Raw genomic sequence first — 15625 nt, forward strand, 5'->3', positions numbered from 1 at the left:
TAAGTGTTCCCTTTATTTTTTTGAGCAGAATATATACAGGGTCAACTAGCATAGGTAATAAGTTAGCATGCTAGGTTAGGCTAGGCTAGCAGGTTGGATAAAGCCATGGGGGCTGACATCTTAAGGCCTATGGCAGGAATGGCTATCAAATAGTTACATAAAAGCTTACAGTACAACCAGACATAAAGTGCCCTATCCCAGTGCAGTGCACTAAAATAGGTCAGAGACACTAACACTACAGTGTGTTGGGAGAGTCCAGGGCTGCAGGATAATTGGTCCGTGGGTTGTGGCCCAGCTGTATGGCAGAGATTTATGAGAGAGCTCCTCACTCTGCCACTGCTTGCTGAAGACTATCCTGGCACCCCAATGGTGTAACTAGCTTCCCCCTGAAGCTAGGACAGCAGAGTCCCTACCCCCCCAGCTCTGACTTTGCTGATAACTACTTTGAGGAAAAGTGTACTTACTATGCCTGTGATATGTGGTTGTCCCACCTAGCTATGTTAAGACGAAGGCACTAGCTGTATGTTGCTCTGGATAAGAGTGTCTGCTAAATGACTAAAATGTCAAATGTAAAAATATAAGACTGAGCCCAGACTGGGTTGGACTGTGCTTTTATACATGTCCCGGTCCCACCTGCCTATTGGACAGATGCCCTGAGGTCACTGCGTGTGGCATGTAACTAAAGAGCTCCAGAGGGGGACACAGAGTAGCCAGTAAACAATGGGGATCCTTCCCCACCTCTGCTCTCTGCAGGGTCAGGGAGTCAGGCTTAAGGTGTCCGCATGCTTCCCAACCGAAACAGTTCGGTAGAGTTTGTGCATATATTATTTTTGTTTGTTTTGGACTTCCATGAGGGTTTTTTAGACTGTTCGGACACACCCATTTTTTTCTGGAGGCAAGATGGACTTCAAAGCCGAAGTCTATGCACCTTTGTTCGGAGATTGGTCAACAGTAAGGATTTTTCATTAAAGTCTTTGTTGTCATTCAACGAGAGAAGACTCGTTTTAATGCACATTTTTTTATAGAAAAATACTGCGCAAAACATCTTAGTTAGATGTAAAAAAAACGTCAAACTGAATGACAGATTTCTTGAGTTATCTTAGAAAAATGTTGACTATTGAGGAAGCGTATACTGGCTACGGCACACTAACTTAAGCATGCTGACACCTTGTTCGGGGTAGGTAGGCTACTTGTTTTAAGAGTTAGAGAGGGCTGTAAGTTAGTGTTCAGGAGAGGGGCTGTAAGCGTTTTCTACATATACATTCTGAATATAAATCATAAAATGTGTATTTATCAAACCGTGACACATAATGCCAATAGAGGCATACTTTCTATGAACCCCATGACAATCTGTAGGTTTTACATACAGTATGGTCCCTCATAAGCACTGTAAGGGATAACTGGCTAAAGACATCCAACATAACAATATTCATTTCCTCATTCTGACTCTGCCTGCATCCACTGTTTGTTAGTTTTTCCAGCAAAGTGGATGTTTGTGGATATAACAGACCAAAAGACGCATCCTCAATATTTGCTTGTAGATAAAGTGTTTTCCAACAGCCTGTTTTTCCTAGTGTTTTTCCTAGCTTTAACTTTCTTTAAATCATTGGAATAGTCTGGGGCGAAAACAGACTGAAGACCAGCACAATGGTACTGATAGGCTCTATATGAGGTTCCATATAGTTTTATCAGAACCTGTCCGAAGGCAAAGAATTGCCCCAATATAGATGTCTGACGTAGGTACAGAATAGATTTATTAAACCTAGCTTCAAGCAAATGCATATCATTGGACAGATGGCCTGAGAGCAAGATTGTTTGAGAATGTATGAGCATTCTCAAACTATTACTATGACTGCGGCTGCTTCTTATAGGTGGTGCATCCACTGCATCTTACTGTTGGAAGCAGGGCCTTCTCATTCTCTTATTAACTTACCTCTTGAACTATGCTGTACTGATCAAACATTTTTAAAAAGGAGAGAAATGTCACAATATTTCAAACACCAATTCCATCTGGAATTACAGCTATCTATATTTAGAAGCTATGGATTCATAGTCCCTGTTCACCACCGGCAGAGGAAACAGAGGAAACAGAAAACGGCCACAAATGGCTTAATTTCTCTGAATTGCTCTCTGGCACACTCCTGAAGGAGGGAGTGGAGACAAACAGGAAGAATCTCAGGGTGCCCCAACTCGAAGGCTGTGTCCCAACTGGGACCCTATTCCCTATGTAGAGCAATACTTTTGACCAGGGGCCATAGGGCTCTGGTCAAAAGTAGTGCACTATATTGGGAATAAGGTAGCTTTTGGAAAGCAGACAAGAACGGCATTATTACAAATGACAGACGTCCCTCCCTGTGGATAGGGCTGGTGAATGTAGGAAGCCTAGCACCTCTCACTGAGCCATTTATATCACGCATGCTTATTCCTCTTAATGGCAGACCTGAGTTCAAATGCTATTGAAATTCCCTTCAAATACTTTATCTGTGCGTGCTTGAGTTTGCCTTTATGAACTGACATAGTAGTCCCACAACTGCAAACCACGCCCAACTGGCACTCCCAGGGCAGGCTAGATCAAACGCTTAAAGTATTTGAAGGATTTCAAATAGTATTTTAACCCGGGTCTGGTTTATTTCTGTCTCTAATGAGGGAGGGATAGGTAGTGGTCTGAAACAGCAGTGTTTTCCTACCTACAAATAACTGGCTGTTGAGCTGCAGATGGATGTGACCGTCGGCGGGGGCCTTCTGTGTGGCGTTGGGGAAAGCGTCCACACGCAGCGAAGCCTCTTTTACATTCCGCTCTGCTCGAACACGGTGCCACCTGTCGTCGTTTAGTGCCACATCGCCTGTCTCCACCCGCACTTCAAAGGGGCCGTTACCCACGTCAAACGAGAAGACCACCTCTGTTGGCGCTGTGGGGGGAGGGAAGGAGGAAAGGAGAAAAGGAGAGAGGGAAGGAAGGAAGGAAGGAAGGAAGGAAGGAAGGAAGGAAGGAAGGAAGGAAGGAAGGAAGGAAGGAAGGAAGGAAGGAAGGAAGGAAGGAAGGAAGGAAGGAAGGAAGGAAGGAAGGAAGGAAGGAAGGAAAAAGAAATGGTTAGACACACCAGATAAGTAGCATTTGGATAGGCAGGTAAATATCCCACAATGCAGAGTGCCAAATAAAAAAATGTAACCTCCAGACATCTAGATCATTTTCCTCCCCTTGTCTTCTGACATTTTCATTCCAATCTTGTCTATAAAAATACTCATCTGACCCATGTAACTTTCACTGCTCGGACAAAATCACATTTTCATTTTTTCAGTTGTATGTCTGACACAACTGTGAAGCTTTTTTGATGGTTGCTGTGACCTTGAGTATCAACAGGAATAGAGAAAGATGAGGGGTTGTCATGCCGATACCAGTACAAAGTGGCCTGACAACATTGTGTTCCAGTTATTTTCCCCCAGATCTATCTCACACACTACATCAAAAACGTCCACTGCTGGCCTGGCACTAAACTCCACTATACAGTAACTAGCTACAGGTAACTGCCAAAATAAAGGATAGACCAAAGTCTTAATAGGGAGTTGGGCCACCATGAGCCAGAACAGCTTCAATGTCCCTTGGCATAGATATTATAAGTGTCTGGAACTCTATTGTAGGGATGCGACACCATTCTTCCACAAGAAATTCAATCATTTGGCGTTTTGTTGATGGTGGTGGAAAACGCCGTCTCAGGTGCCGCTCCAGAATCTCCCATAAGAGTTCAGTTGAGTTGAATCTAATGACAGACGGCCATGGCATATGGTTTACATTGCTTTCATGCTCATCAAACCATTCAATGACCAAATGTCATTGTCATCCTATAGGGGCATAGCCATGGTAGACAAAATAATGGCCTGCCCAGCATTTTTATACATGAACCTAAGCATGATGGGATGTTAAAGACGCACTATGCAGAAATCGCTCCGCCATTTCCTGGTTGCTAAAATTCTAACAGTTTGCCTTATTTCAGTTTATGTGACAAAACAAGCAAGTGTAGTGTAGAGAATCATTGTACCATCTAAACCGCTGTGAAATATATTTTCCATAACAAAATATTATATTTTGCTAGTGTACAAAACCGAAAGTAAAAGACACAAAAAACAAATTTAAAAACGGGAAGCATAGAAATAACACATAGAACAGATCTTCCGCTTCTAAGACGTCCTTTCAATGAGAATGACAGATCTATATGTCACATTTCAATGTGAATTTGGTCAGGTTCCACATAGCTACATATTGCAGCTTTAATTGATTTTAAACTCAGGGATCACACCTATGTGGAAGCACCTGCTTTCAATATACATTTTATCCCTCATTTACTCAAGGGTTTCCATAATTTGGCAGTTACCTGTATGTATTTTATTCCCTGAAAACATTTGTCATGCATTTTTCTCTTTCATTTAGTGTATATGTTTATACAAAGGTCTTCCTAACTGCCCATCTTATCTGAATGGATCATTTTAATTAATTAAAGTTGTTGCTTTAGCTCTTTAAAAATATTTTTGAGGTAGTGGAAGAAGTTTAAAAAGTTGTACTTTACTATTTAAAGCAAAGCAATTACATATAGTCAAAGTTATATTTAGTAAAATAATTGGTCTTATTATTTTGATAGTGTCATGTCCTGACCAGTAAAGGGCCTATTTGTTATTGTAGTTTGGTCAGGACGTGGCAGAGGGTATTTGTTGTACATGTTTATGGTTATGTGTTTATATAGAGGGTTATTTTGTGTAGAGTGTTTGTGGGTTTAGTGGTGTATCTATGTAGAAAGGGTATTTGATTTAAGTGGTTCGGGGGTTTATTAGATATGTATTTATGTAAGATGGATTGTTTGATTTAGGTGTTCCGGGTTGTTGGGTATGTTCTTGTATTGTATTTCTAGGGGGCTGGTCTAGTGTTGTATTTCTGTGTTGGCCTGGTGTGGCTCTCAATCAGGAACAGCTAGCTGTACATCGTTGTTGCTGATTGAGAGTCATACTTAGGTCGCCTGTTTTCACCTGTTAGTTTGTGGGAGATTGGCATTGTTTAGCTGTGTGCCTGACAAGACTGTACAGTTCGTTTGTGTTTTGTATATGTTTATTTGTGTTTTCCTTCTTCACCAAATAAAAAGAAGATGAGTATATATTTTCCCGCTGCGTCTTGGTCTTTACCCTACGACAATTGTGACAGATAGACTACTATAATACTGTTTGTCTACATGTAGTCAGGTGTGCAACTTTGGGCACTTTGGCCCTGCAAGCGTTCAGAAATGAAAACTTATTGAAACGTCATTTTACCAGAATTATAATTGTTTTTGATAATGGCTGCAATCGTACTATTCAGGAATGTAAATATTTTTGTCATTTTTCTCAGACAGCCATAGACAAATGTAATTTCCATCTCATCATTAAATATCAATTTTAGTTGAAAATTAAATATCATACAATGAATTTATAACACATTTCTAATACATTTGTACATGAACTTGTATTGAATATCAGTTGAAGTGATTTTTAAGGTTTTCCTAATATTAATAATTCAACACAACGCGTGAATGTATAAACATGCCTTTGTGACAGCTGAAAACATGTATTTATCATAAAAAACTAGATTTTTCCAAAGGGAGCAGTCCGTGTACATGCACTCTTTCTTCAGGTTCTCACAGCACAAAGACTCAATAAGGTTCTCAATGTTGCTGCAGCTGATCACTTTGTGATACTGTAATTTGTCCGCCATGGACTGGAGGTTGGTGCGGGTTTTGCAGAGGCATGTGTCCCTATCCTGGCCAGTTGGCTTGACAACCCCAAAAGGACATGTATTGCAGAATTCATAGTAGGACATTTTAATCTCTGAATATTCCCTCTTAAAATTCTGATAAATGTTTTGAATTGTGCCATTCAAGAGGCACTTCTGCTTTTTCTTCTTATTCCTCGTTAGTGTGTCCTTTTTCCCTGTTGGTGCTCTACTGTTGGCATCACGTTCATAGAATCTAGTGATTTTCTCTTCTGTGGCTGTCCTAATTATGTTACACTGCTTTTTCCTGGGGTATTGAAGACTTGTTGGCCTGTTTTCATTTGCCCTTTGACCAGACCATACTTTCTCAGGATGTTGCCTCTGAGCATTTTTTAAGCCACTTGTTTGTCCTTGGCACTGCGCATTTTTTAATACTTTTGCTTTAACTCTGCAATGATGGCATTTTGAAACAAAATCCTTTCCAAGTTCTTCAGAGTTCCCTTCATTTGCTGTTTTGTCTTTGGGGAATCTTGTCTCTCCATTTTCTTCATCAGTTGGTCATACCTTTTTTTTGTATTTCTCAGCTTTCCATAAAGCTTTATCAAGTTTGACATTTGTCATGCAAAGATCTCGATATGTTTTTGAGCGACCTCTTCCAATCGTTTTCCTTCCAGCAAGTATTCGACTTCTCATTCCTGTTGCAGATGAGGAAGGCGTATCAAGGCATGCATCAGGGGCAGGTAAGTTAAGGGCAGGTATGTTGGCCTCATGTTCTGGCTGCAAGTTCCATTGCCTTCTCTTGGTTCTTTGTTCTCGCTTTGTATGCTCAGAGATAGATTTCTTTTTTTCTTCCAGTATCTCTCGTCTTTTTGCACATGTTCCTGGTATCGTATAGGATTTTTTTAAATTTTGTTTCTATGTCTATCACCTCTTCTAAAAACAAAAAAAAAATACTAAGTTATCAACTTGTGTACACCTTGGAGCATGTTCACAAGTTGATTAAATTTATGTAAAACATTATTCACTTCTTTGGGATAGGGGGCAGTATTTTCACGGCCGGATAAAAAACGTACCCGATTTAATCTGGTTACTACTCCTGCCCAGAAACTAGAATATGCATATAATTAGTAGATATGGATAGAAAACACTAATGTTTCTAAAACTGTTTGAATGGTGTCTGTGAGTATAACAGAACTCATATGGCAGGGCAAAACCTGAGAAGATTCCATACAGGAAGTGCCATGTCTGACAATTTGTTGTCCTTCTTGATTATCTCTATCCATTACAGAGGATCTCTGCTGTTACGTGACACTTCCTACGGCTCCCATGGGCTCTCAGAAGGCGGCAAAAAGCTGAATCGTGGCTTTGCAGGCTCTGGTTGAAAAAAAGTAGCGTGTTTGGGTAGTGGCTGGTTACAGTACTGTGAGACTCAGGCGCATGCCCGAGTCGACCTCATGCTTTGTTTTCTTTTGTCTGTTTACCTAAACGGAGATTCCCGGTCGGAATATTATCGCTTTTTTACGAGAAAAATGGCATAAAAATGGATTTTAAACAGCGGTTGACATGCTTCGAAGTACGGTAATGGAATATTTAGAATTTTTTTGTCACGAATTGCGCCATGCTCGTGACCCTTATTTACACTTCGGATAGTGTCTTGAACGCACGAACAAAACGCCGCTATTTGGATATAACTATGGATTATTTTGGACCAAACCAACATTTGTTATTGAAGTAGCAGTCCTGGGAGTGCATTCTGACGAAGAACAGCAAAGGTAATCAAACTTTTGTAATAGTAAATCGGAGTTTGGTCAGGGCTAAACTTGGTGGGTGTCTAAATAGCTAGCCGTGATGGCTGGGCTATGTACTCAGAATATTGCAAAATGTGCTTTCACCGAAAAGCTATTTTAAAATCGGACACCTCGATTGCACAAAGGAGTTCTGTATCTATAATTCTTAAAGTCCCCGGCCACTAGGAGCGACGCCTCTGGATGAGTGTTTTCCTGTTTGCTTATGGTGGTATACAGCTCATTGAGTGTGGTTTTAGTGCCAACATCAGTCTGACAGCTACAAAAAATAGAGATGAAAACTCTCTAGGTTGATAGTGTGGTCTACAGCTTATCATGAGATACTCTACCTCAGGCGAGTAAAACCTTGAGACTTCCTTAGATATCGTGGACCAGCTGTTGTTTACAAATATACATAGGCCCCGCCCCATGTCTAACCAGAGTCTAACTAATTCTTTGTCCAATTCGAGGTGAATAATTGCTGTTCTGATGTCCAGAAGCTCTTTGAGGTCATAAGAGACGGTAGCAGCAACATGATGTACAAAATAAGATACAAACAATGCGAAAAAACAAACAAAATGGCACGGTTGGTTAAGAGCCAATGGAACAGCAGCCATCTTTCACAACAAGCTGTTCATAAGGAGTGATAGGAGTGGGAAAAAGGTGCTCATGCATTGATACGCACACTAAAGCACACTAAAGACGGAATTAACAATAAGTAATAAAATAAAAACGTCACTTCTCAAAGCCTACTTCACACCACAGCCTGCTGAATTTGGAAGATAACTTTTATTTTATTTTGATTTCGGCACAAATGAAAATGTGGCGCTGACTTGCCCATGTATTGATGTTTCAGCATTCTCTTAATTAAGAGTTCAGTGGATGAGTAATATCCACCATCTTAGTACTGATGAAGCCTGACCTGGAATATGAACCTAACTGAAGCTGGCTAGCTTTATAATATCCTGAGTAGATTTAGCTTGCTTCATAGTATACCACTCTGATCTTGTCCACATTCTGACTGTGCCCACATTTTCCGAAATATGTCTACACATGGTATTAAAATGTGTCTCATATCCATCCACTGTGTCCACATTGTGACCAGATTTCCTGGTCCGTCCCTGTATGCACATTTTTTAGCTATTCTTTTAAAATAAAATAAATGAATAAATATTAAGACACATATTGAGACACATACCTGTCAGTGATTTTAGAAAGTGGAATAATTTAAATTGATTAAAATGATTTGATTGTCCAGATCTGTTTACACTTGTAAGATATCCAGACATAATGGGTCCCTGACTACCTCCGGAGGTGGTCTAGAAGATCTGATCACAATCAGATCACAATGCATCTTTTAATCGTCTACACCTGTCTGAAAATGTGGGCACAATCAGAATGTGAACAAGATCAGGACAAAAGATGCATGTTAGAACCAGCGATAAAAGGGGCTCCTGAGTAACTCTAGTTAGTTGGGGCAGCAGGTAGCCTAGTGGTTAGAGTGTTGGACTAGCAACCAAAAGGTTGCAAGCTTGAGTCCCTGAGCTGACAAGATAAAAATCTGTTGTTCTGCCCCTGAACAATTCACTGTTCCTAGGCCATCATTGAAAATAAGAATTTGTTCTTAACTGACTTGCCTAGTTAAATAAAGGTAAAATAGTTAAAGGCCAACTGTGGTGCTGCATTTAGCAACAAAATTATCCTTTTAACTTCTTCTCTGCGCGATTTTAAAATAATCGGTTCAAGGACATACATCTGGTGTATTAGAAGCAATTATTGGTATCGTGATTGTCTTTGAATGTTTTATTTATTTACACGAAGATCAACATTTTTCCATTCACTATAATGGGGGATCCTGTTTTCTGCTAACAATGCCTGCAGTTCCACGGTCGTATCACTTCCGTGGCTTCAATGAGAGGGGGTAGTCGTTCTCCCCTGTCTTCAACCTAGCTAGGAACATGGTAGTAGGATTGGAGACAACTTTGTTTTCATTTCAAACATTCTTTGTGTGGAGTAAAGAAAGACAGACTGACTGAACTGAATAGGCTACACAACTCTCATTCATATTCAAACGCCTACAATTGTTTGGTGTGAAAACTGAAAGAAGAAGACAGGACAAAGTAGTCTTCTGTCACAAGATGGGAATAAAAGGTAAGATAATGTGAACAACACTCTTAGGAAAGCAAAGCACCTATGAATCATTCATGCTGTGGGTTTCAGATAAATAAAAGTATGAATTACTTTTGTAAAACGTTCAGTGTAAATTAAGTTTGTTTTTAATAATAATAATTGATTTCTATAATGCTTTCATTACAAAAAATAATCTCAAAGCGCTTGAAAAAGCAAAACTTACAATAATAAAATAACACTGATACATGATTATAGGTCTGGACTATGATTTTCAGCCAGTTTCAGTGTTTCAAGCCTCCAATGGATGGAGCAACAGTCAAGAAGGAACCGCATGGCTTGAACAGAGGGAGGAATAGCAGTGAAGTAGAGGAAGATGTCATCCAGTCTGTTTCTGTCTGACCTGTTGGGAAAGTGGTCAGAAGTTTGAAAGACAAGAAAAGTAGAAAGGAATGACATTTTAGTGCGAGTCCTACCCATGCCGCCGACGTTTAGGTCCTACCCTACCCGGGCCCGATTGCTCAACACGAAATTAGAAATACAGTAACTTTCTCTGTCCATAGCTGATTGTCTTTATCTGTCCTTCACTCCATGCGCTGCCCCATGCGCTCCTCTGCATTTGTGAGTATCCATAGCAACATCTCCATTTGGACTGCTCAATGACGAGACTAATAGAGCTGTTAGCTGGCGTTAGCTACTGTAGCTACTTTTCGTCACTCTAAACTCAGACAAACCACTAACTTCTGTAATTATGTTCCAGCTTTGAATACCAGAGAAGTAGACCATGATTTCATACCCAGTGCTGGAAAAGTGGTCAAAATTGCAGTTGTTCGTAAAAAGTTTGGGGTAAAATTGTTAACCTCTCTGGTCTAGGTGGGACGTTTGCGTCCCACCCTAGTCAACAGCCAGTGGAATCCCGTGGCGCGATATTCAAATACCTTAGAAATGCTATTACTTCAATTTCTCAAACATATTACTATTTTACACCATATTAAAGACAAGACTCTCGTTAACCTCTTACATCTAGACGTTCCGCTAGCGGAACACCTGCTCCAATATCCAATGATAGGCGTGGCGCGAATTACAAATTCCTCAAAAATACAAAAACTTCAATTTTTCAAACATATGACTATTTCACAGCATTTTAAAGATAAGACTCTCCTTTATCTAACCACACTGTCCGATTTCAAAAAGGCTTTACAACGAAAGCAAAACATTAGATTATGTCAGCAGAGTACCAAGCCAGAAATAATCAGACACCCATTTTTCAAGCTAGCATATAATGTCACAAAAACCCAGAAGACAGCTAAATGCAGCACTAACCTTTGATGATCTTCATCAGATGACAACCCTAGGACGTTATGTTATACAATACATGCATGTTTTGTTCAATCAAGTTCATATTTATATCAAAAACCAGCTTTTTACATTAGCATGTGACTAGCATGTGACAAGCATTCCCACCGAACACTGCCGGTGAATTTACTAAATTACTCACGATAAACGTTCACAAAAAGCATAACAATTATTTTAAGAATTATAGATACAGAACTCCTCTATGCACTCGATATGTCCGATTTTAAAATAGCTTTTTGGTGAAAGCACATTTTGCAATATTCTAAGTACATAGCCCAGGCATCACGGGCTAGCTATTTAGACACCCGGCAAGTTTAGCACTCACCAATATCAGATTTACTATTATAAAAGATTGATTACCTTTTGTTGTCTTCGTCAGAATGCACTCCCAGGACTGCTACTTCAATAACAAATGTTGGTTTGGTCCAAAATAATCCATCGTTATATCCGAATAGCGGCGTTTTGTTCGTAAGCGTCCCAGACACTATCTGAAATGGTAAATCAGGGTCGCGCGCATGGCGCAATTCGTGACAAAAAAATCTAAATATTCCATTACCGTACTTCGAAGCATGTCAACCGCTGTTTAAAATCCATTTTTATGCCATTTTTCTTGTAAAAAGCGATAATATTCCGACCGGGAATCTCCTTTTAGCTAAACAGAGGAAAGTAAACAAAGCTTTCGGTCGACGCGGGCACGAGCCTGAGTCTCACAGTACTGTAACCAGCCACTACCCAAACGCGCTACTTTTTTTTCAGCCAGAGCCTGCAAAGCCACGATTCAGCTTTTTACCGCCTTCTGAGACCCTATGGCAGCCGTAGGAAGTGTCACGGGACAGCTAAGATCCTCACTCTTCAATAAACAGAGACAAGAAGAACGACACCTTGTCAGACAGGCCACTTCCTGCATGAAACCTTGTCAGGTTTTTGCCTGCCAAATGAGTTCTGTTATACTCACAGACACCATTCAAACAGTTTTAGAAACTTTAGGGTGTTTTCTATCCATATGTAATAAATATATGCATATTCTAGTTACTGGGTAGGAGTGGTAACCAGATTAAATCGGGTACGTTTTTTATCCAGCCGTGAAAATACTGCCCCCTAGCCATAACAGGTTAATCTAACCACACTGTCCGATTTCAAAAAGGCTTTACAACGAAAGCAAAACATTAGATTATGTCAGCAGAGTACCCAGCCAGAAATAATCAGACACCCATTTTTCAAGCTAGCATATGTCACATAAACCCAAACCACAGCTAAATGCAGCACTAACCTTTGATGATCTTCATCAGATGACAATCTTAGGACATTATGTTATACAATACATGCATGTTTTGTTCAATCAAGTTCATATTTATATCAAAAACCAGCTTTTTACATTAGCATGTGACGTTCAGAACTAGCATACCCCCCGCAAACCTCCGGTGAATTTACTAAATTACTCACGATACACGTTCACAAAAAACATAACAAATATTTGAAGAATTATAGATACAGAACTCCTTTGTGCAATCGAGGCGTCCGATTTTAAAATAGCTTTTCGGTGAAAGCACATTTTGCAATATTCTCAGTAGATAGCCCGGCATCACAGGGCTAGCTATTTAGACACCCAACAAGTTTAGCCCTCACCAAAGTCAGATTTACTATAAGAAAAATGTTATTACCTTTGCTGTTCTTCGTCAGAATGCACTCCCAGGACTTCTACTTCAATAACAAATGTTGGTTTGGTTCAAAATAATCCATAGTTATATCCAAATAGCGGCGTTTTGTTCGTGCGTTCAAGACACTATCCGAAAGGGTAAAGAAGGGTGACACGCACGACGTGTTTCGTGACAAAAAAATTCTAAATATTCCATTACCGTGCTTTCGTTGTAAAGCCTTTTTGAAATCGGACAGTGTGGTTAGATTAACGAGAGTCTTGTCTTTAAAATGGTGTAAAATAGTCATATGTTTGAGAAATTGAAGTAATAGCATTTCTAAGGTATTTGAATAACGCGCCACGGGATTCCACTGGCTGTTACGTAGGTGGGACGAAATCGTCCCACTGGCCCTAGAGAAGTTAAATCGGGTACATTTTTTATCCGGCCGTGCAAATACTGCCCCCTATCCCCAACAGGTTTTTAATGCGCTTACTAAAAACAGCTGTATCGTTAGATTAGAAGCAGATGTTGTTCCGATTCCAATATTAGAGAATAAAAGGAATATTTCATACGCTCTAACTTTTTGTCTAACTTGTTAGGAAAGTGGTAAAAATGTCAGTTTTTTATAACAAGTTGCGATAAAAATGATTCTCCATGACAATGACCCAACACACCTCCAGACTGTGTAAGGTCTATTTTACCAGGAAGGAGGGTGATGGAGTGTTGCATCAAATGACCTGGCCTCCACAGTCCCCCTGCCCTCAACCAAATTGAGATGAGTTGGACAGCAGAGTAAAGGAAAAGCAGCCAACAAGTGCTCAGCATATGTGGGAAATCCTTCAAGACTGTTTGAAAAGCATTCCAGGTGAAGCTTGTTGAGAATGCCAAGAGCGTGCAAAGCTGTCATCAAGGCAAAGGGTGGCTATTTGAAGAATCTCAAATATAAAATAAATGTTTATTTGTTTAAAACTGTTTTGGTTACCACATGATTCCATATGTGTTATAACATAGTTTTGATGTCTTCACTATTATTCTACTATGTAGAAATAGTAAAAATAAAGAAAAACCCTTGAATGAGTAGGTGTTCTAAAACTTTTGACTGATACTGTATACTGATATATATATAAAACAAGCAAGTGCCATTCCTTCCACCTACCCAAGGATGTCAGTGTACAAACATCGGTTAACAACCTAACTGAGGAACTAAATTAAACCTTGCGTAATACCCTAGATGCAGTTGCACCCCTAAAAACAAAAAACATTTGTCAAAAAGAAACTAAACTATACAGAAAATACCTGATCCCTGAAGCAAGCTTCCAGAAAATTGGAACGGAAATGGCGCTACACCAAACTGGAAGTCTTCTGACTAGCTTGGAAAGACAGTACCGGGCAGTATCGAAGAGCCCTCACTGCTGCTCGATCATCCTATTTTTACAACTTAATTGAGGAGAATAAGAACAATCCCAAAATTATTTTTGATACTGTCACAAATCTAACTAAAAATCAGCATTCCCCAAGAGAGGATGGCTTTCACCTCAGCAGTGATAAATGAACTTCTTTGACGAAAAGATCATGATCATTAGAAAGCAAATTATCCTCTTTAAATCTGCGTATTTCTCCAAAGCTCAGTCGTCCTGAGTCAGCACAACACTGCCAGGATCTAGGATCAAGGGAGACACTCAAGTTTTTTAATATTGTATCTCTTGACATATTGATGAAAATAGTCATGGCCTCTAAACCTTCAAGCTGTATACTGGACCCTATTTCAACTAATCTAATGAAAGAGATGCTTCCTGTGCTTGGACCTCCAATGTTGAACATAATAAACGGCTCCCTATCCACCGGATGTGTACCAAACTCACTAAAAGTGGCAGTAATAAAGCCTCTCTTGAAAAAGCCAAACTTTGACCCAGAAAATATTTAAAAAACTATTGGCCTACATTGAATCTCCCATTCCTCTCAAAAAAATGTAAAAGCTGTCACTGCGTTCCTGAAGACAAACAACACTCTAAAGTTTCTAAAACTGTTTGAATGGTGTCTGTGAGTATATGAAACGCTTCAGTCTGGTTTTAGACCACATCATAGCACTGAGACTGCACTCGTGAAGGTGTTAAAGGACCTTTTAATGGCGTCAGACCAAGGCTCTGCATCTGTCCTCCTGCTCCTAGACCTTAGTGCTGCCTTTGATACCATCGATCACCACATTCTCTTGGAGAGATTGGAAATGCAAATTGGTGTACACAGACAAGTTGTGGCCTGGTTTAGATCTTATCTGTCGGAAAGATATCAGTTTGTCTCTGTGGATGGTTTGTCCTCTGACAAATCAACTGTACATTTTGGTGTTCCTCAAGGTTCTGTTTTAGGACCACTATTGTTTTCACTGTATATTTTACTTCTTGGTGATGTCATACGGAAACATAATGTTAACTGCTATGCGGACGATACACAGCTGTACATTTCGATGAAACATGGTGAAACCCCAAAATTGCCCTCCCTGGAAGCCTTTGTTTCAGACATAAGGAAGTGGATGGCAGCATTTTTTGTGCCTACGCCTAGGGCCAGGCCTCTTTCATGTCTCCCCAGCCTGGTGAGTCCTGTGCCTGTGCCTGTGCCCAGGGCCAGGTCTCCTTCATGTCTCCCCAGCCTGGTGAATCCTGGGCCAGAGCCGCCAGAGCCACCCGCCAGACTGGTGAGTCCTGTGCCTGCGCCCAGGGCCAGGCCTCCTTCATATCTCCCCAGCCTGGTGAATCCTGGGTCAGTGCCGCCGGAGCCGCCAGGGACGCCCGCCAGCCGGGCGCAGCCATCGCCGCCTGCCAGCCGGACACAGCCATCGCAGCCGGGCGCAACCAGGGCCGCCCGTCAGCCGGGCGCAGTCAGGGTCGCCCACCAGACCTTCGGCGCGGCCAGGTGCGCCACCTAAGAGGGCGACGCCAAGGGTGGAACAGAGGCCACGTCCCGCACCTGAGCCGCCGCCGTAAGAAGGCCCACCC

General features: G+C 40.8%; 1 protein-coding gene across 2 annotated transcripts in view; it reads right to left on the reverse strand.

Annotated features, from left to right (window-relative positions):
* Nucleotides 1-15625, reverse strand: part of cntnap3 (contactin associated protein family member 3) — a 186863-nt gene that overhangs the window by 34769 nt on the left and 136469 nt on the right. For both annotated transcript variants that reach the window (XM_045692517.1, XM_045692516.1), the window contains exon 17: nt 2688-2909. In XM_045692517.1, coding sequence (XP_045548473.1) covers nt 2688-2909 — 222 coding nt within the window. The remainder of the gene's footprint in view (nt 1-2687; nt 2910-15625) is intronic.

Source organism: Salmo salar, chromosome ssa13 (assembly GCF_905237065.1).
Source record: "Salmo salar chromosome ssa13, Ssal_v3.1, whole genome shotgun sequence".
Lineage (NCBI taxonomy): Eukaryota > Metazoa > Chordata > Actinopteri > Salmoniformes > Salmonidae > Salmo > Salmo salar.